A 20831-nucleotide genomic window follows, 5' to 3' on the forward strand; every position below is an offset into this window, starting at 1 on the left:
TTTAGTGTATTTAAGATAGAGGTAGATGGAGAAATTTCAGATTTGCTTTCATTATTCATCAAATCACTGAATCCTGAACTTGGCTTGATTAGGTGATTACCATTTCATCCACTGCTGATTAAAAACAAAAAAAAACCATTTCTTCCACAATTTGATTTGCTGCTGCTAAATCATAGTCCTCAATATGGACGTTGATTTGGAATGGAATTTCATATCAAGTGTTTGAAGGAATTTCAGATGGTTTTTAATTTTATGCATTGATAGTAACCTGTTTTAGTACGTTGCGATAGCCATTGGATCAAGAGGCATATGCTTGATTTCTTTGAAGTAAAGTCTTACATTGGAATGTTTTATGTTGAAAAATTCTCTGTAGAAAAAGTTAATCTGGTACTATTAGTCCTAAGTCAAAAAACTAATTCTAAAAGACAATTATACGACCTTATTCGTTTCTTTTTCTGTGATGTGAAAGGCAATGATGGTGAAAAAAAAGGTAATTGATGAAATCGAATAAATATAGTGATAGCTTCGCAGTTTTAACTGAGGGATTTCGGATTTATGTCATTCTGCTGAGACAATTTTTGTGTTGAAACTAGGGCGTTCTTTAACATGCCACAGGGCTTCAAAGATGCCATGTTGGCTACTTAAAATGTATAATGACCATTTAATGCATGAATGAATTATCCACCACAAATTTGTAACATATATCTCTAAAATTCTATACGCACTACAAAGAACTTGCGTATGTAATTGAATTGCCATCTTAATTGCATATGCTTAGCACAATCCACTTCATGTACAGAATGCAGAGCAGGGTTTAACTTTCACTTTATCAGTGCTTAGTTAATAGTGTTAATAATTACGATTATCATGCTTCCCATGTAGACCAATCAAAACATCACAAGTTGTTGTATCGTGTTTCGTTCATCGATCTCTTCATGGGGCTACAGTTATAAAAACTGCAGATATGCCACAGAAAAATTGAATTTCTCTCTGGAACTGTTCATTTAACAATTGCAAATTGTCCAAGGGATTTATTTGCAGCTTCATATTTCTATGTTCACTCTTTTCTCATTCTTTCATCAATTTCTTTCTCTTTTTTCCTTCTATCTGGACACTTTATATTTGTGAAAAATCATTTAGTCCCAAAACATTATTATCTATGTTAATTCTAACATGGCATACAATCAAGTATAATAAATTCTTTCTTGTTAATATAAACGTTTATTGAGATCATAAAGAGCTGGTAATTTTACAATACCTAATAAATTTTCCATATTTGGAGTGTACCATTTGTTCTTTCGTTTATTTTTCACCTCAAAATCTCTTTTTTGTGCAGAAAGCATAGGAACACTGTGATCTTGCAGAATAGCAATTTGTGTTCCCTTCCTTATGTAGTACCATTCCATAATAGACGTAGTTATGGTGAAAGTTTAACTCTCCTTTTTCAATATAAGTTAGATTAACTTTATAACTTTATATCCCAAAGTGGATGTAAGGGGTAAAGTATGAGTCTTTGGAGCTAGATTTGGTGATGAGAACTTATTAGTTTAAGGAAAGTGGACCAGGTGAACTCATGCACTTTATTAAACTAGGTGTTCATGATTCAGTTCATGTGACAATTCATTACAAAAATTAATAAATCCATATAATGTTATTCTCTGATATTATAGCTCAATTATACTCCTAAAAAGGGAACAAAAATTGCACAGTAGAAAATTACAAGAACGGACACAGAGCAGAGTAGATCGAAATTCGAATCTGAATCGAATCACGGAGCGAGTGAAGTCGCGTGTTGTGTCACGATTTGTCACGCGCGACGTTGGCGGCGGAGTGGTGGTGGTGATTCTGGAAGGAGGCGGAGAAATTGGAGTTGAGATCGGAGTAGAGAGAGAGGACCTTGGCGATGTTGCCGTTGAGCTCCTGAATGAGAGACACGTTCTTGACCATGTTGTGGCGGAGCCTCGACTGTTGATTCTCGTTCACCTCCTCGATCAGGCGGCGGTTGCGGTCCAACATCGACTGCACCTCGCGGAGGCTCTCGTCGACCGCTGCCCACACCAACGGGTCGGCGTCCACGCCGTCGTGTTCGGTAGCGGGGCAGCGGCGGGAGGAATCGCTGTTCATTGGGATTGACTCGGCGGTGGATCGAAAGGAAGCAAAAATATATAATTATTTTTCTGTCCCTTTAGATATACATTATATGATTGGTGTTGTATGATAAAAAAATTTAAAATAGTTTTTTTGAAAAATATTTTTAGAAAGGTTATTATTACATGAAAAATAATGTAAAATTAAAAAAATAGGAAAACTAGACTAAACTTATACAGAATAAAATAAAATAGCCTAAGCATCCAGTTTAAATAAAAACAAAAACACAAACAATTTTTTTTAAACTATTGAATCCAATTACATTAATCATGGTCTTCATCAACAACACTAATAATAAAATTCAGTCTATTCCAATGTTTCTATATTAGATAGTATGATTTTATATAAATTGTTAAAATAACTTCATGATATATGTGTATATGTAAGTATGCATTTTAGATTAATATAGAAAACAACTAGACTTCATTATTAGTGTGGTGAAGATTGATATTACAAACTTTCAAACTTTCTTTCTTTGTACAGTTTAAAACTGGTGAAGGTCTAAAACTAATATTTATGTTGTGAAATAAATGTTTTCCACCTTCACACCTAACTACTGTGTGAAAGAAACACCATTACATAATCAATTAATTAAGACTAGTGTACAAAACTTAACTCATAGACTAAAATCATACATTCTTTTATATAATAAATTTTTTATTTATTCGTCTAGCCAATAGTTGATTATTTATTTGACTTATTATAACATAATCATAACTAAAGATAAAGATATTACAATTCAATTTATATATCAGATTACGTTCTACATAAAAGATCACTAGTCTAATCAAATAAACAACAGAGGAAATTTTATATTATACTCATTATATTTATGTTCTTACTACATCAGAGTGTCATCACAGAAAAAGTTCCCTCATTCTCAAAAAGTGCTTAAAGGGAGACCACCAAAAACTCATCCAAATGTCGACTGATCTCAAATTGATTAGAACAAAATCAATGAATAAAACTTAAAATTAGAATTATTAGAAGGATACAAATAACAATTAAATCTTCCTTAATTAACTAATTTTTCTTACAAAATGCATGCATATTTTAATTAATAAAATTATTGGATCATTTGACTAGGTGAACATTTGGTGTGGAAGGAAAAGTCTTAGCAAATAGATGGTTCCTTCTCTCTCACAATCATCCAGTGCCATACAATACAAGTTTTGAATTTCGATATCCTTAATATATTATATTTACTTCTTACCAATCTTTGGCCTTTGGTCAACACGCATTTAGTATAATATGACTATGTTTATCTTATTCTTTCATTTTCTAGAAACTAATTCACATATTTTCAAAATAATACAATACTTGTTTGAATCAACAATTTTATAGTGTAAGGAATTTAGTTTTGAAAATAAAATAAAATATGGAGTTCTGATTACTGATGAAATTTGAAAAATATGATTTGAACAAATTCGTAGGGTCTAGTGTATTTTGTTTTATATATATCATACTTTGCATTATATATTTTCATTAAAAAATGGAAGAGGAGTTGGAAATTTCTGAAAGTCTTAACTTTTTTTGTTTTTCTTTCAGTTTTTAAAACTGCTCCATAAAAAATAAAAATAAAAATAGATAGTGAGAATTGAGAAAGATGTGAAAGAAGAACATGAGTAGTAGAAAAAAAATCCAAAATAACTTAGTCTTTTATTTAGAAATGGAAAATGATATATATATATATATATATTTTAAAGGGACTTATTTCTTGTTAACAATTTTTATAGGACAAAGTGTTAACAAATATTCAACCTACATTTAAAAAACGTATGTTTCTTTCATAGCTTTTCAACTGTTTTTTTTTTTAAAAAAAAAAACTATTTGATAATGATAAATATTCATTAAAAAAACAATAATTGAAATTATAATTAATTTATATATTTCTAATTATTGGTTTCCTAACTAACCATTGTAAGTATATTTTATTTTCTAAACTAATCTCCTTATACTTTACAAAAGTTAATTCGATCCTTTACATAAATATAAATTTACTTTTACCAAAATGAAAGCAATTCAACAACCTATTAAGAAGCAAGTGGTATATTTGGCTTGAGTATATATACTCTAGTGTTAACATGCTTATCATTTTAAGAGCATGCTAAATTTTAAAAGAATGAAGATTGCAACATAATTAATATACAATAAACTAATTTTAGTTTTTTGTTTGTTTTAATTTTATAAATACTTATTGAAAAACCTATAAAAAATGTTTAAACTGTGTTGAAGAAAAAACCAAAGCTGCGATTACATGCGTTCAATCATGGTGGAAGGCTCATAATTAATAAATTTTTTTCTTAGATGAACACATAAGGACATTTGTGAAACACTATTAGAATGTGAATTTAAATCTAATTTTACTTCATAAAACTTGTTCATGTGTAAGGTTTGCACCACTTATATACCATGAATTGTTCTCATATTTAGTTGACGTGAGATCTTCAATACACCTTCTCACACGAGAGTGATATTTTGTAAGTGAGATAACTTATTATGGATGGTCCGATAACGGTCCGATAACGAGTGGCCTGATAATCCCATCAAACATTCGCTATGATAAACTTGAAATGACTCTGATGTCATATTATAAAGTGAACTTTAAACTTAATTCAACCTCATAAAACCAACTTTATATATCATGAATTGTCCTAATTGTTTTCCACGCGATTCATGGCTCATAGAGAATCACCCTCTCAACGTCCCATATAAAAGGCATTGAAACGAAGGAAATAGTTTGGGTGTGATGCTTGCCGCGTTAGGGAGAGAAAACGATAGATACTTTAACTTTGTGCGTTTAAAGTTCTCATCATTCTAATTGTGTCTCTCTTTTAAGGCTTTTCCTTCATTTTTCTTGTGAACTACTTCCTATCTGCTTCGTGCTTCTACCCTTCGTAAAAAATAAACACAATAGTTTTGAAGCACAGAAGAAAGTGTTGGAATCAGAAAGAAAGTTAAGTTATCAAGAACATGGGTTTTTCAAAGGAAGAGAAATCCAAAAGGGTGTTGAGGGGTGTGAAGATTGTGTTCTTCTTCATCACAATGGTTTTCTCACTTCTTATTTTCTATGCCCCAGTTCTTCTGGCCATTGCCGATGCACTTGTTCCATCAGCTCTATTCTCAGCTTTTTCCCCTTCTTCTTCTCTCTTCTCCCATTTTCAGAACTACCATTTTGGATACTCTCTCATTGACATACCCCTTCTATCTATTGCACGATCACTTCTCATTTTATGTAAGTACATACTCAAATCTTCCATTTCTAAACACCCTTTTGAATTTTAAGCTTCATCAAACTTTTTTAAAGTGGTTTTAGAATTATTTTCTAATTAAAAATTGAATTTTTCTTTCATTATGGTTTAATGTAAAAGAACCTTTTTTAGATAAAGTTTCTTATTATAATCAGAGAAAGATACCAAAGCTGTTTAATTTTGTAGCCAAAGGCAATATTCTGATTGATTCCTCTGTTTGGGATTGGTGGGTTTTGTGCAGGTGTTTATAGTTTTTGTGACGGGCCAAAGCTTTCACGTGGGCCTTATCTGGGAGTGACCATGTTATGCTCAGTGATGTCTCTGATATTTGTTTGCTTGAAGGTTATTTACGTGTTAAGCTACGACACAATTGTTCAAGAAAGAGGATCCCAAATAACTCTCTTCGTGTGGTCGTGTTCTTTGGCTGTGGGACATGTCGTTGTTGCCTACAGAACAAGTTGCAGAGAAAGAAGGAAGCTTCTGGTTTACAAAATTGACATTGAAGGTGTAAGAGCTTGTTCTTCTTACTTTATTTCATTACAAGATAAAACAGAAAAAGAAGAAAATGATATTTGTTTGTTTTCTTGTAAATGACTGACCTCCTTTGTACATCACATTATTTTATTGATGAAAATTTCAAAATGATTTTCCCTTTCTTAATTAATTAATTGAGTTCAGTTATTTTTTTAAAAGGTGGAGTTTAATTTTGATCCATGAAAATGTTATGTGATTATTTACTCTTCAATCTATTTTAATTAAATACATTTACATATCTTATGGATATTCTCAATCACTATCATTTCATATCTCAACTCTCTAGTCTTCTTTCTCAAATTTAATGAACATTTTTTTTTCTTGTTTTAATGGTACATGGGTGATGGTAGGTCAAAATCACCATCCTTCTTTATATGTATTCATTGTTTCTTTATATATGTTTACAAATTTTTTTAGAGGTCACCTATATCAATAAAAATATTAGGGGTGGACATGCATGGAATCCAATTCAAATTTATCTAAATTTTAGATTTAAATAATAGATTAAAATTAAATTTAAATTTATTCGTAAAAATATAGTTAGATATTGTTTTAAAATTCATATTTTTTTCAAAAATCAGTTTTAAATTATTATACATTTTCTACAAATAAATTTTACAATAAAATTTGTTGAAATATTCAATATTTCTAAAATGGAAAATTTAATTAATAATCTAAAAAGTAAACAAGTTTTCAATATTCTGTAAAATTAGTTAAATAGATTTTTATAAATCTAATCCAAAATCCAAATTCAATCGAAATCGAAATCTAAGTCTTAATTATAATAGTAAATAGATATATAAAGTGAACGTATCTCATTTTGTAAACACACCCGTAACAGTTAGAGATGTTAAAGTAAATGAATTTTGGTTACACGGACTAGTTCAACACTAATTAAATTAAAAAGGATCAGCTTAATTTATGATTATTTTTTTTTTCAATCGACTGTGAATTAGTGGAATGATATACTAAATTTAAAAAATATACAAAAAAAATAATTACATTTTTATTAATGCCTTCAAGGATGAAATCGCACTGAGAAATCAGCATCATAATCAAGTTAAAGGTTCTGAAATTGTGAAAATAGTGAGGCTTATAGACCATCACAAAAAGCTGTAATTATGAGATAAATTAATTAACATGAAGATAACAAAAATGTTGTCATATTCTTATTCAAAAAGAAGATAAAATTCCTGGGTAAACTAAAAATCCTCGACCCAGAAATCCCAGTTATCAAATTGAAACCTGGTCAAAATCATTTCATTTTCCATCATCCCTTGAAATGGGAGAATACAATTATATAGTTTGAAAGCTCAACAGAGCACACAAAAAAGGGAGTAATGCAAACCATGGGATCCAAATCAGAATACTTCGTCCATGTCACAAGTTGCCAGCCAAAAGAAGAAGAGGAGACCATATACTGGTCATCAAGAACTGCCTTGATCTCATCATGAAACAATGTTGGTGTGGCTGGAATTTTGAGCTTACAAGAAAAGGCTCAGATACCTGCGAAGACTGCTGCTGATTACAACATGTGAGGCCCAAAGGTAACTGCCCAGATTGCATATAGGAACAATTGTGGTATGTGTCATGCGACATATACTTGGGGCACATTAGAATAGGTTGAACAACCTGCAGAAATAGATAGTGAAAACATAAGGCTTTTGATAAGGAAGCCTTCTAATAGGTTCCTTGATAAAGAAGCAAATCTTCCAAATGTATACATGACTAATATTAATGTGATTGTGTCAGAAGGTTGGTCGAAACAAAGAGAGAAAATTCCTGAGATCTCCATCATGCTACTACGTACCAAATAAAAGATTATTTACCGTAATGTTTAGTCCTAATGCAAAGCATGGCATACTCACATCAAAATTTTGGGCATCTTAGTAAAAAGTTTATTTACTGCAACTTGAAGCAAACTCATCCAACTTGAAAACAATAGAAGTGGTTAGCAAACGATGTAGCTAAATCTTAAAGAGTAGAATATACTGTAGAATCAACAAACAATAACAGAAGATCAATGCTTTTTTAGCCGTTTCACCCTCGGTTTCCCATATAACGAGAAATTGAACGTGACTGAAGAAAACTAAAAACTTATGTGTATACATTCAAGAACGAACAGTTTTATATATACACCATCGGTGATGCAATGTATGAAGGACTCTTTATGGTGGACCAGCTAGCAGAATTCTAGTATGTGAACTTAGCAACATACAAAACTAAGCTATAATAACATGGCTTCTCTCCTAAGCAAATAACCTAAATTGTGATTTATAATCTCACTTAGACAATCAACTCAGGAAAGTGGCAAAAAGAATTGCAAGTGTGCCATATAAGGATAGGGGTCTCAGTTTTTGTTTTTCCACAGCTATTTTCCTGCATGGACTGCAATACAAGACTAAAGGGTAACTCCCAAGAGATGTATATACGTAGTAGTAGTTACACTTAACACACATTTTTTTCTCTTTTAATATGTATGTGTAAGTTATTTACATAAGCTTAACTATCAGCTGTGTGGTAAATTTTTTGCCATTACTTAAACATAGATATTGTGGAAAAATTGCAAAAGAAGGATTAAACTACTATAACAAACATTCCTTCTCAGCGTATTGCACAAAGAGATACCTCACACTTACATAGCAGTAATTTAGAATATTATTGAACATAAAATAAACAAAACATGTTACTTGACCTTGTACTTGGCAATCTGTTCGCTGACCTCCCTTATGTCACCTTTGGTGAAAATTAATGCCACATTTCCCTGATTAAAGAAACAAACTTAATCATTAAAACTGTCTTAAAAACTTAATGGAATTGCTTCACTTTTACTATTATCAAAAATATTTTCTGGTTCAAGACGCCAAAACAAGGAAGTAAAAGTTACCACAAGAAGGGGAACAAGGTTAAGGAAGGCCTTGTTGCCAGTCTTCTGAGCATCCAAGATGATAGAGCGTTTCATCAGGGAGTTCTTTCCCATCACCACAACGGAATCAGCATGGAGTCCCCTCCGTATGCCCTGAAGCTGGTTTGAACCCACATTGTCCGATGAAATCACCAGCACCTGACTGTACTCTCTCAGAAGCTTCAACATCTTTGCATCATAAGCTGCCTTTGCCAATTTCCCCGCCATTGTTGTTGATCACTATAGCTACAAAAAATTTCATTACATAAGGGTTGGTTATCAGTAGCGTCACTATTTAGCTAAGGACAACAAGGTATTTACGTTTAAAAATCATAGTTAGGGTGATTATTAATAGGTTGGCAGTGTAAAGATTTTATATCATAATAAAATTGTACTCGTAAAAAATCACTGTTGGGAATTGCTAGCATTCTTCTAAATAGAAAACATGACTAAAGAAGTACAGTAAATGGAAGATATGATGAGACATACAAAACCCGAGTCCAGATTCTGTACTGGTTTTTCTGTATTGTCCCTCTACTGTGCCTTCTTAAAATATCAAAATCAGTGTAACTTGGAAGCACAGTAGAGAGTACAAAAAAAAAACAGTAGAGAATCCAAATTCTACAAAGCCTACTTGATGGTTTACAAATCACTGAAAAACTATGTCTGGCAAGTAAGAATAAAGATCAAATTCATTCTAAAGTGTGTTCTATAACAGCCAGGACCATAGTATGAAATCATGCATCAGCTACTATGAAACCAGTAGTTCCCTCCATTGACTTATCTTAATTACCTCAAAAAGGCAATGGTCGTTGATGTAGCTGATAATTTTTGGAGAAAAAATGAATCATTAACCATAAGCGAGAAAGCAGCTAGCAACACTAAGTAAGTGTGTTATATAACCAAATACCAATCTTAATATTGCCTCATATCTGGTAATCTATCGCAATCATGAGCGCTCATGGAAAAGTAATTATAACCATTAAATTGAAGTGCAGCATGGTATTCCAGAACCTGATTCGGTAGATAATACTCTTTGTTGCGGAGAGTAAAGCAATGTGATGCTTCCATTGTCAAAAAATAGACAAACTTACAACAGGATTAACCCATTTCCCTTCGCAGAAGGCTAGAAAATTCTAAACTCCACTCACAATCAAATAGAGGAGCTAAAATCATCCCATAAAATTGAAGCAATTTAATAAACTCTTAATCTCAATTGAGGAATTTCTAATTCAATTTGAAGTATAAAATACCAATAGATCGATGGCAGTTATCTTTTCCGGTTCTACCCCATTTTTTTTATCTGGGTGTGAATAATTGTTGAGCAAAGTACACACTTCAAACACATTGAACAATTGGAAGGACCGATTGATTTTAAGACATAGATTGGAATTCGCAGTGATAATGGAACTCGGATCAAATAACAGACACACAATCCTAAGCTTAACAAAGAACCCTTCCAAAAATTAGTGATAAATGCAGGAACAATTTACTTACTTATCTGTAGTTTCAGCAAAGCCAAACCCACTAAATTGTGATAAAAGAGTTTGATCCAAATACAAAATATGGTGTGTTTGAAACTTTTAATTAATTAGACAGGTTTTGCATAGACAACAAAAACCGGTGCACTGGTTTGATAGGAAAATAAGGCCAAATTATGTGTATGTTGGTTTGAAAGTTTATTTCGATTCAGTATTTTCGGCCACCCGTAGTCGTCGCAGCTAAATCAACAGTGGCGACAAACCTGTTGAAGAGCGAAGTCCAGCAACCGCGGCAGAAGAGGGAAGTTGAGGTGGCAACGAAGATTCAGCGGCGGAGCCAGCACCAGCACGTCAATGGGAGGCTATCTCCACGCGACGACACAGGCCGCGCGACAACTCTACGGCGGTTGTATCGTTCCGCACAATGCAATTGCTTTGCTAGGGTTCTCTCCGGGCATTGCCTTTTTTTTTCAGATGGTTTTTTTTCTTGGGTTGGCCCAATCCGAAGAGTAATAATATTATGATAATTTTTTGTATTAATAATATTTTGAATTTTATTTTTTGAATTGATAATTTAATTATACTAGTATGGTAATGTAATATTTACAAAATTTCTTAGCTCAAACATTTATGTTATTAAATTATTATAACAAATTCTTAAATTGTTTATGTAAAATAAAGAGTGTCAAACTGAAAATTGCTAATATACATAATAGATGAAAGATCCATCTACAATGAAGTTAATATTTTCCTATTCTCATGTATTATCAAATTGTCATTGCAAAAATTCTTTTAATATAATTTTATATATGATGTAAACCGACACTCGCGATGTGTACTATAAAATTATGGAAGATATTTGTCATTCCTTTCACAGTGAATAACTTGTACAAATACTATAATTTTAGAAGAAAAACAACATTTGAAAGTTAACTATTGGTACAATGGCAATCGATTCACACAATGATTTTTTATCACACCTAATCAACTTTTGAATTTCCAAATTTTTCTTTTAATTTGAAATTGAAATTCTAAAATTAAAAAAATATATTTCAAAAAAGGAAATTCATCATAACTTTTTGTGTTTTGGAAAAGAAAATCTGGAATATATTTTTGTATTTTAGAAATAAAATTTCGAAATTGAACTGGAAAACCAAAATATCATTTTAAAAAATTGCATTTCAAAAAACAAAATTCAGAAATGTATTTTGGAAAAGAGATTCTGAAAACTTACTTAAAAAAAAGATTATAGAAGAAAGATTCTGGAAACATATTCTAAAAAAGAATTCTAAAATTGAGAGAAGTGATCCAAAAGTCCAAATTTGGAAATATATTCCACAATATCAAATTTATAATGTATTTTGATTTGGATCCTTCTCTTATATAAAACTAAAAAAATGCATTTTTTTCATTTCACTTAAGGTATTGGTGCAGGTTATAAGGCATTGGGTGCACGAAGTAATTTCCTGTTATAATTCCTTAATCGGGTCTAAAATATTGTAGGGTTGGAATGAGGCTTCTTCTTCCTGCACCTATACGTTTTTCTTCTTGCACGCCCACAAACTTTTCGTTCCAATTATTAAAAAAAAGTGCAACAATGAATGGATTATACACGGTGAGATGTGATAAACGGTTTACCTAATGATACAGTTAGATGAGTGAAAGATAGTTTAATCCCTTTAAACAATTTTCTGAATATTTTTAATATTCTTTTTATGAGTAAAATACACTTGTATATTAATCCCTTTAAATAAGAATAAGTGAAAGCTTGTCTAATCTCTTTGAACAAGAATGAGTGAATGATTGTCTAATCTCTTTAAATGTGATTCACTTGTCTTTAATCTTCTTTTTATCAGTAAAGTACAGTTATATATACCATAATGAGTTGAAAGTAGTGATACGGTAGACGTTGTAGTGTTAGTGAGAAGGTTTTCCTTCCAAATCTGAAAAAACTTACAACAATGAAGTCATTATACACTATGATATATGATAAATATATGATAAACAATTTAATTGATGATATATTGGGATGAATGAAAAATGGTCTAATCCCTTTAAACAAAAATGAGTGAAAGAGGAATAAACGAAAAACTATATAATTCACTTGCCTTTAATATTATTGAGTAAAATATAGTAGTATATACCATAATAAATTAAAAGTGGTAAAAGGGTACACATTGTAGTGTTAGTGAGAAGATTTTCCTTCCAAACCTTAAAAACTTACTTCAATGAAGTTATTATACATGGTGATATATGATGAACAATCTAATTGATGATATATTGGGATGTAAAAATTACAACAATATAGTCATTACCAAAAATTTGGAGATGCAAAAATTACAACAATACAGTATTAACAAAAATTTGAAAATTTTTGTATTTCACATTGCAGTATGTTCATATCTTTATGGTGATAGATGCTGAAAAAAGAAGACATGGATTTGTAGTGTTGTAAATTCCTTTGCTTTAAACCCGTTTAAGAAAGTAATTTGCACTATGGATTAGTGTTCACAAATTACAAAGCAAAATATATTTAGAGAATCTGTTTGCGAAACAAAAACAGGGACAAACAAAGTAATATGATGCCAACTTCTGGAAGCTTATTTTGCAAAATCATATGACAACTCCTGTAAAACAAATGAACATAGATATATGAGTAAGTAAAGAAATATACACTGAAATATGATTGAAAATTTGGTTCAAAACAAGAAATTTCAAATTTCAAACTTTAAAATCACAATAAATGTATGTTGCAGATGGTAAAATTGCACACATTGATAAAAAGAAAGAAAGTGTTTAACGTTTTGAGAAAGAGAAACCACGTGTTGTTGTGTCTATTTAGGTAAAAAAATTGTGAGAATTTTGTGTCCAAAATTTTGTGGTAGTGACACGTGTTAAAAACTTTCATTTACGCTCCTTGATTGTTATAGTCTATAGATTTATCCTTTTAGTATTTAAACCTCACTAATGTTGTAGACGATTATTCAGAAAAATTAAGTGATTTTATGGCTGTCTCACTCGATATAACTTTGAAATTAACAAGATAAAGTTCTGTTATGCGCCTATAAGAATTTAGAGTACAGCAATAGTAGCAGAAAAGTTTGACTCTCATGGCCTATTTGCATTCACTGTTAATTACATCTTAATTCCATCATATGTTATTAAGCTTATGTTTCCCGCCAATATTTTATTTGCCATATTTTATCTTTTAGTCCCCTTACATTCATTTAAAATTTTGGCACTTTCACATATATTTTTAATGCAGAACTAAGAACACTTACTTGAATATCAACATAAAAGGACACTTACTGCATGATTTTCTTTTTAATAGCAATTTACTATGCTATAAGTAAAAGGATTTTTTTTTTGTAGGAATTAATGAAGATTTAAGATCGATCATATACAGAGGTGGATTTAGGTGATCTGTTATATTAGGGTGATGAGGGTTTTGATCTTACACATCCTCATTTCCCATCCCTCCCTAAGGTCTACAAAGACATTCCTTCCTTCCTATAACCCCTAAAACAATTTATATATAAACTGGTAACTAGTGGATATAACATTATTACTTAATACAGGGACATTAAACTAATCTACAATCTCAGCTTCTTCTTCTTTTTCTTCTTTGCCCTTCTTTGTTTGATGCTTGCCCTCATGGCGATTTACTTGGTCTGAACTCCTCTCTACGCTTCACTATGATAGGATACCTCTTCTGCGTCCTAGTGGTTGGGAAAAACACCAACTTGTCTTCTTCTGCAGGAAACCAACTGCCATAAAAGGGAAATAACATTATTCATAGACTTGCCTAACTCTCAAGTGGGGAGATGTTTAAAGTAAGAAAAAAAAAAACCCAAAAACAATGTCTGGTTTGGACATTAAAATCTTCTCTTTATCTTGGTTTACAAGCATAAAAAAAGGACATTTGACATTGTAATAGGTGACAGTGTAACAGTACAAAAAACCACTTTAAAGTCTACTAACAGTGATACTTTGGTTTGGTGTAGTACCTATAACGGGTGACAATGCGGTGAAGGAAGACAGAGAGCACCACTCGGGCAAGCTCATAACCAGGGCAAAGACGTGGCCCTCCTCCAAAGGGGGTGTATACATTCCCAGGGCTAGTTGCTTCTGAGTTACTCTGCATTTTTACACATAAGTAAGCAACTGATAGATACAAATCTAAGGGTGATTCAACATAGAGCAATGAATTATGAGAGAGAGAGAGAGAGAGACCTGCCATCTCCATGGATTGAAGGTGCGAGCATCTTTGTAATGATCAGGGTTTAGATGTACAGCACGAAATGAAGCAAAGACTCTCCATCCCTTTGGAATAGTGTAACCTATTTTTATTACAAGGGAAGAATAAAAGTGAGATCTAATTTGCCTATATATATAATTGGTAATTTGTAGTCAGTAGTTGATACCTTTTATGTTTATGTCTGTCATTGCTCTTCTAAATATCCCACCAATTATGTTTGCCACCCTCAAAGTCTCATTCACAACCTATATTGTGCACAGGGTCAATGATAATAATAATGAAAAACTTGATAGAACCTGTTGGTGGCTTTTGTATCTGTAATTGGTTTTTTATGCAGCTGAATTAGAGTTCATATATTCTTACGCATTGAGTAAATGCCATTGACTTGTAATCTGTCCACTCCAGCGGTTCTTCTGGATGACTCTTCTTGGCTCTGATTTGATCATGCTCTTCCTGCCAAAACGACACAAAAACTCCCCCATCAAACTCTCTAGTTTAGTTCTACTTGTACTTCATAATAATTGAAGACGCAATGCAACAATAAGTTAAATAATTAGTCACATCATCGTACTTTAGTTTTGTGCTATTAATTGAAGTTGTGCAGAACCAAAAGAAAGTTATGGTGCGGTAACAGTGGGACCAAATCAGTGATAATCATCATCTTTCACTTAATATGGACCATATGATCATCATTATCCTCGAAATCAGCATAACGCGATTTAATTTATCGTGGCATGGGAGGGGACCAGAGACATAACTCTGCAACAAAATAGAACCAGTTTTCGACATACCAAGCACATGTAATGGCGCATATGCCCCTTAGGTGACAGTCTGGTCAAAATGAAAAGTGTTATCACTGGTGAGATTATTTTTCTCTGAAGTTTTGATCACAAATTGACAATTGGCAGCAAAACTACGAAGCGTGCAGTTCGGGTCTAATAATTTTGTCCGAACATTTTTTTTAATGTTGTCACCATATCGACAATAACAATTTAAAGATGTTCTACTTACTCATATATATAAACTTTGAGTGAAGAGAAAGTTTACGAATCATTTTTTGTGTTTGAGTTTAAAAAGATTACTACATATGTGATTAGTTTGAAATTTTGATTAATGGTGAAATTATGAAACACACCTACCCACCAACTTGGTTGATGATTGTTCCATGGAAGCCAATGCATGAGTTACAAGTTTCAACTGTATTAACCGCGTTGGACAACCTTTGACCACAAGCAAGTTTCGATTTCAACCGAAAACTATTAGACGTGCACAAAACAACAAAACCACCCATCAAATCTTTTTTTTGCCCACTCACCGTCAAAACAAACCTCTCTCTACAACTTTTTTCGAATCGAAAAAATAAATAGTAAGTTTGATTAGCTATTTACGTATCAAGACATTAAATTAATTATTTCTTTTCACTTTAACTATACATTCATAAATAAATAAATAAATAAATGTAAATGCAGGCAAAAATATAGGTCAATCTAGAGTGGGGAAATGGTGAGTGTAGAGATAACGAAAATGAGATTTGAAAGCAGACCACACCACATGAAGGGTGGTCATGGACATGGACATGCACACGATGGTGGGGTAATCCTAAGGAAGGAGCTACATCTATATATGGTCCACCACCACCCTAGCTATGCATATTTTTACAAATCCTTTAGAAATATCGAAATATATATATATATATATGTAAGACGCATAAAAAAAATGGTTAATAGTTGATGTTTATGTCTGACGTACCTTGAGTTGTGCCAGTGCTAGAGGAGTCTCCGTGAGGAACTTGACGGCAAGAGTCATTATGGTGGAGGTGGTTTCATAACCGGCGACGAGCAAAGCCAACATAAAATCCACTATTTCCTCGTCGGAGAAGTGGTTGCCGGAGGCCAACAATGCCCCTAGCATGTCATTTTTTTTCTCCTCCTTTACGCTTTCTTTTCTTCTCTCCCTCACTATCAACGTTAATGCCTCTGCCACCTTCGTCCTAGCCTACACCGTTATACATTTCATCAGAAAAATCTTTATAATTTATTACTATATCTTATCTTATTTAAATATATGAGACAAATTAAAGAGCATGCACCTTGATGGCTCTGCGGTAGGTGGTTGAAAAGAGAGGCAATGGTAGAGTGAAAAATCCTTCGATCACAAGAACATACTCTTTCCTTAGAGTCTCACTCCATTCACCTGGATCAAAGCTCATCAACTGCTTCACTGTCAACTCAAACGTTATCTGCAAGTAATCCAACACAGCTAATCAATTTATTTATTTTTTAATATTTTTAAAAATAATTATCCACATACATGTGCCCCCATACATAATAAAACCATTAAATATAATATTCAATAATAACATGTCACATGAACAACAAAATCATACATGTGCATGCTAACCTATAGTTTATACAGGGAATGATTAATATTCTTCTGCATCCGTAAACCCATTGTAGTTAAAGTGGGGCCTTGTACGCACGGAATAGGACACATTATACCAAACCATGGAATCTGAGTCACCAACTCCAGTTCCATTTCCATCACGTAAATCACACTCACATGCTAAACATCCACCCACGAACTATTAACTAATCAAACTTTTCAGAACCAATCAACCAAAAAAATAAACAATGGAATAAAATACAAGTTAGAACCAAAAGGGAAAAGTAGACAGACAACAACGCCCCTGATGAACTTTGAACTGAATAAACAAAACAAAGAAAATCCAGATAAACATTATGCGGTGCAAACACCTGGTCCACCACTTCCCCGATATCATTCACGATCATATGATGGTGGCAAGTGAGCTCCACTCCAACGATTCGCAGCCTGCTTGACTCGGTTACTCGGTTTTGGGAAAGCTAAATCTAATTCATTTCCTCTTACATGTGAAAATATTTTAGTTATCGACACCGTCGTATCGATATCAGCATTTGGAAACAAATAGAATTCTTATTTGAACTATAAAACTCTTACAATCGATAACATTTTCCCAGCTCAAACTCTACTGTTTGAACCGAAACAATCTCGTACCAGTTGATTGAAGTCACTGAGAAAAAAATGAAAACAGCGATAACAAGCTAACCTTTTTGGCTTCTTCCATGAGAAAAACCCGGTCGGACCAGGAATCGAGATTGAGCCGGATGAGGCGGTCTATGTCAACGAGCAAATGATCCTTGATGATGGAAGAGTTGGCGAAACTCATGGTGAGGGAGTGCATTCTCTTGTGGAGAGAGCCCTTCATGAGAAGGAGAGAGTGTTTTCCGAGGAGGTTGGATATGGAACCGGGGTAGCTACATTCGAAGAGTTTCCCTTCGTTGAGCAGAATGAAGCGGTTGGTCTCCGGGTCTGCGGAGAAGACGGTGGGTTCGCCGAAGACGTGGGTGGTGAAGATTGGACCGTAGCGGTGGACACGGTGGTCGATGAATGGTTCAGGGTTGTCGGTCTTGTAGGCTGATATGAGCTGCAGGGTCTCACCGGCGAAGGGGAGACCGAGGGTTCCCGGAGGGAGGCGGAGGCGGAGGCGGCGGTAGCGGGATCGACGGTGGAGGAAGAGGAAGAGGGCGGAGATGAAGAGAAGGATGAGTAGTGTGATGAAAGATGCCATTGGAGTAATAATATGAGAGTGATGGTACTGTGTGTATATATATATATACACACACATATACACAGAGAGAGAGAGAGAAAGAGAGAGATGGTATGGTGTATGGTGAGTGTAGGAGTATTATATTGCGAGTGGTGAAGGTTTGAAGAAAGAAATTGATGGAGGGAGAAGAGGGAGCACACGGGGGTGTCTATGTAATATGTGATATGAGAATCTGAAATGAGTGATCTTTTGGTATCTCAGCAACTTTCTTCTTTCCTCTTCTAATTTTCTACTCATTTTCTGTCAGGATAAGACTTTGCTTTGGGTGGGTACTTTCCCTAACCTTTCTTTCTTTCTTCACCAAAAATTAGCCATATTAAAAATATTTTCTAGTGTATCATATCTTTTTATTGTCTTGTTGTGTCGTGAGACCTAGAAAACGATTATTTTGTTTCTTTTTATAGTTACGTGTTTTGTCTTTTTTTTTGTCGTCTGGTCTCACAAGTTAGGATGGTACCTGCAGAAGGTATTCCGATGATTAAGTCAATCAGGGTGTCGGCACTCGGTTGTCAGAGTATCGTAGATAATGACATACTTGGTTCTTGAAATCTGTGTTATTTATATTAATTTAATGACCTTCGTTGGTGGGTCAGATTAGGAGGTTGATTCATATTTAGGATTGTGCTAAACAACTCTTAATTATAGATTAACTCTGCTGACTTGGTCAATCCATGACTCGTCATCATGGATCGGTCGACACGTGATCTCTTTATCGTGATCAAGTGGTTAGATGATTCGAGTGCTTACCGACTCACTGGATCATCCGGTCGTACCAGTAGAATTGTAATTTTATAATATCTCAAATTCAAGAAAATAAAAACATCACATTGAACTCTATTTATCCTAATTAAATATGTTTGAATCAGAAAAGGAATGGATTGGTGTGCATTCCACTTCGAAGATTTGGAGAATACTTTGAAGTTGTTTTTTAAAACATACATGAAGTCAAGTTGGCAATCAAAGGGAATGACACGGTTACTTAGAGAATATTGTGCAATATTTTGTAGAAAAAAGCAACATTTTTTAATAGCTCACCACTTTGCAACACGTTAGATCTATGATGTATATGGTGAGAGTCAAAATTTATGGGCATTTTCTTGGAGACTATGATGCAAGCTGCAAAGTGCAAGCTTCACACGTGCTCCCAAACTATGGAAGGCCTAAAGAGGAGTGTAGCATCTTTTGTTTATGATGCTATAAACCAGTAGCATACTACAGAAAGAGGGAAAAGTATGCACCCACGTAGTGACTTTTCTACTCCTTCCATGGTTTCAAGTGATGTGCATGTGTATGGTTTTGCCCCACAATATAAACAACTAAAAATGGCAAAAAATTCGATGCCCTACATCTAACACATAATCACCATAGTATGTGACGTCTATGCTTATCTAACATGCTGAATTAACGTATTAGCTAGATCCTTTTTCCTTTTTACTTTTACAATTTGTGTGAATTGTATAAAATTTGTCTTTTATATAATTTTTTGAGTAAATAATTGGTTGAGATACAACAACTATTGATATGTGTCTAGTACAATAATAAAAATGATAAAGTCTTAACGCAAAAAAATGTATTGTTTTTCAATTTTGTTTGAATTCCCTTGATTAAGGTAATTTGAACACATTTTTTGCCTTTAATAATAATTAGTATATGTATTTATTAGGAAAAAAATTAACCTTAATATATAATTAGCCTTTAGAAAATCATTAAAGATTTAAGCAGCAAAAGGTTTCTTTAATTACATATTAATATTATTTTTGCTAATTTTTCCTTTAATAAACATATATTACAATTACTAAACACCAATTCTATTTATTTTAATTTTTTTAAAAGATACGTAGTTTTGCTGGAAACTTATGAGATGCTAGTTTGATTTTATTTTTCATTTTTAAAACGTTTATCGTTTTTGTCGAGTAATCACTAACTGTGTTAGATTAGTACATGTCTTAAGAAAACCAAACATACATGTGTTTCATATTTAGAATGTTTCCTAAAAAGATCTCAAAGTCATTATACAGCAATTTAATATTGCTAGAGTCAACAAAATGACTATTTAGACGAAAAAGGGAACTGGAAAAAAATTAAAAAATATCATTAATCCTATATTTCATATATGCTCGAGTAAAGGTTTCACTGGTCTGATCAAACAGAATAAAAAAAGGAGTTCATTTACATTAGTCTAACCTGAGAGATTAAAATGATGAAAATATCATATTCGTTAAGTCTTCGGGGGTACTAATATTGGTGATTTATTAATCAGTTTTAGTAATTATCAATAATTTTACTATTGTATAGCGTATAACTTGATTGGATGCAACTAGTTGAAAAAAAAATGTTTTGTTAGAAATGTGCATATTTTTACTGATCTTCTCTAACTAAGTTTGTTTTTTTTTTTTCTTTTCCAGCAGCTATTTAATGATGCTTTTTTTTCAATATATTTTTCTTTAATTCGAGCTCATATTATAATAATACACATAAGTTGTTTTTTTTTTTATGTGAGAAACTTGTGTGTTAAGGTGAAAATGGAGGTTTTCTCCATGAGAAGGTTTATCTTTAACCTATTTTTGCTTAAGTAAAAGTGTGATGATGTTGAAATGTTCCAAGCGGT

The 20831-nt window shown here is 32.8% G+C and overlaps 3 protein-coding genes across 4 annotated transcripts; 1 reads left to right on the top strand and 2 right to left on the bottom strand.

Moving 5' to 3' along the window:
• The first annotated feature begins 4896 nt into the window (after nucleotides 1-4896).
• LOC137824310 (uncharacterized) lies at nucleotides 4897-6176 on the top strand. The gene is made up of 2 exons (XM_068629889.2): nucleotides 4897-5383; nucleotides 5641-6176. Exons 1-2 carry the CDS (start codon nucleotides 5122-5124, stop codon nucleotides 5991-5993), a joined length of 615 nt encoding a protein of 204 aa, XP_068485990.1. The 5' UTR covers nucleotides 4897-5121; the 3' UTR covers nucleotides 5994-6176.
• A 904-nt stretch (nucleotides 6177-7080) lies between these two features.
• Nucleotides 7081-10833, bottom strand: LOC137824311 (large ribosomal subunit protein uL10). Of its 2 annotated transcripts, none has more exons than XM_068629890.1 (4): nucleotides 10583-10833; nucleotides 8821-9084; nucleotides 8629-8697; nucleotides 7081-7565 (listed from the first exon to the last, which is right to left on the bottom strand). In XM_068629890.1, the coding sequence occupies exons 2-4, from the start codon at nucleotides 9064-9066 to the stop codon at nucleotides 7314-7316; spliced, it is 567 nt and encodes a 188-aa protein (XP_068485991.1). In that variant the 5' UTR covers nucleotides 9067-9084; nucleotides 10583-10833; the 3' UTR covers nucleotides 7081-7313. The 2 variants fall into 2 exon arrangements, with proteins under 2 accessions (XP_068485991.1, XP_068485992.1); XM_068629891.1 differs by having other exon boundaries at nucleotides 8821-9078; nucleotides 10583-10804.
• Nucleotides 10834-13720: 2887 nt separating this feature from the next.
• Nucleotides 13721-18495, bottom strand: CPD (Cytochrome P450 superfamily protein). Its single transcript, XM_068631705.2, has 8 exons — nucleotides 17663-18495; nucleotides 16667-16816; nucleotides 16327-16572; nucleotides 14941-15030; nucleotides 14744-14822; nucleotides 14553-14659; nucleotides 14327-14457; nucleotides 13721-14086 (listed from the first exon to the last, which is right to left on the bottom strand). The coding sequence occupies exons 1-8, from the start codon at nucleotides 18239-18241 to the stop codon at nucleotides 13972-13974; spliced, it is 1497 nt and encodes a 498-aa protein (XP_068487806.1). The 5' UTR covers nucleotides 18242-18495; the 3' UTR covers nucleotides 13721-13971.
• Nucleotides 18496-20831: the final 2336 nt, after the last annotated feature.

This window comes from Phaseolus vulgaris, chromosome 8 (genome assembly GCF_051622355.1).
Source record: "Phaseolus vulgaris cultivar YP4 chromosome 8, ASM5162235v1, whole genome shotgun sequence".
NCBI classification, from domain to species: domain Eukaryota; kingdom Viridiplantae; phylum Streptophyta; class Magnoliopsida; order Fabales; family Fabaceae; genus Phaseolus; species Phaseolus vulgaris.

Excerpts from the sequence above, each read along its gene's own strand:
- LOC137824310 (XM_068629889.2), top strand. The coding sequence starts at position 5,122 with ATGGGTTTTTCAAAGGAAGAGAAATCCAAAAGGGTGTTGAGGGGTGTG. Across the intron at positions 5,384-5,640 it reads ACGATCACTTCTCATTTTAT|GTGTTTATAGTTTTTGTGAC; the intron begins GTAAGTACATAC and ends GGTTTTGTGCAG.
- LOC137824311 (XM_068629890.1), bottom strand. The coding sequence starts at position 9,066 with ATGGCGGGGAAATTGGCAAAGGCAGCTTATGATGCAAAGATGTTGAAG. Across the intron at positions 8,698-8,820 it reads ACCTTGTTCCCCTTCTTGTG|GGAAATGTGGCATTAATTTT; the intron begins GTAACTTTTACT and ends TTCTTTAATCAG. Across the intron at positions 7,566-8,628 it reads AACAGATTGCCAAGTACAAG|GTTGTTCAACCTATTCTAAT; the intron begins GTCAAGTAACAT and ends CTATTTCTGCAG.
- CPD (XM_068631705.2), bottom strand. The coding sequence starts at position 18,241 with ATGTGTGTGTATATATATATATACACACAGTACCATCACTCTCATATT. Across the intron at positions 16,817-17,662 it reads TCATGGAAGAAGCCAAAAAG|ATAACGTTTGAGTTGACAGT; the intron begins GTTAGCTTGTTA and ends GATTACTTGCAG. Across the intron at positions 15,031-16,326 it reads TAGCACTGGCACAACTCAAG|GAAGAGCATGATCAAATCAG; the intron begins GTACGTCAGACA and ends TCGTTTTGGCAG.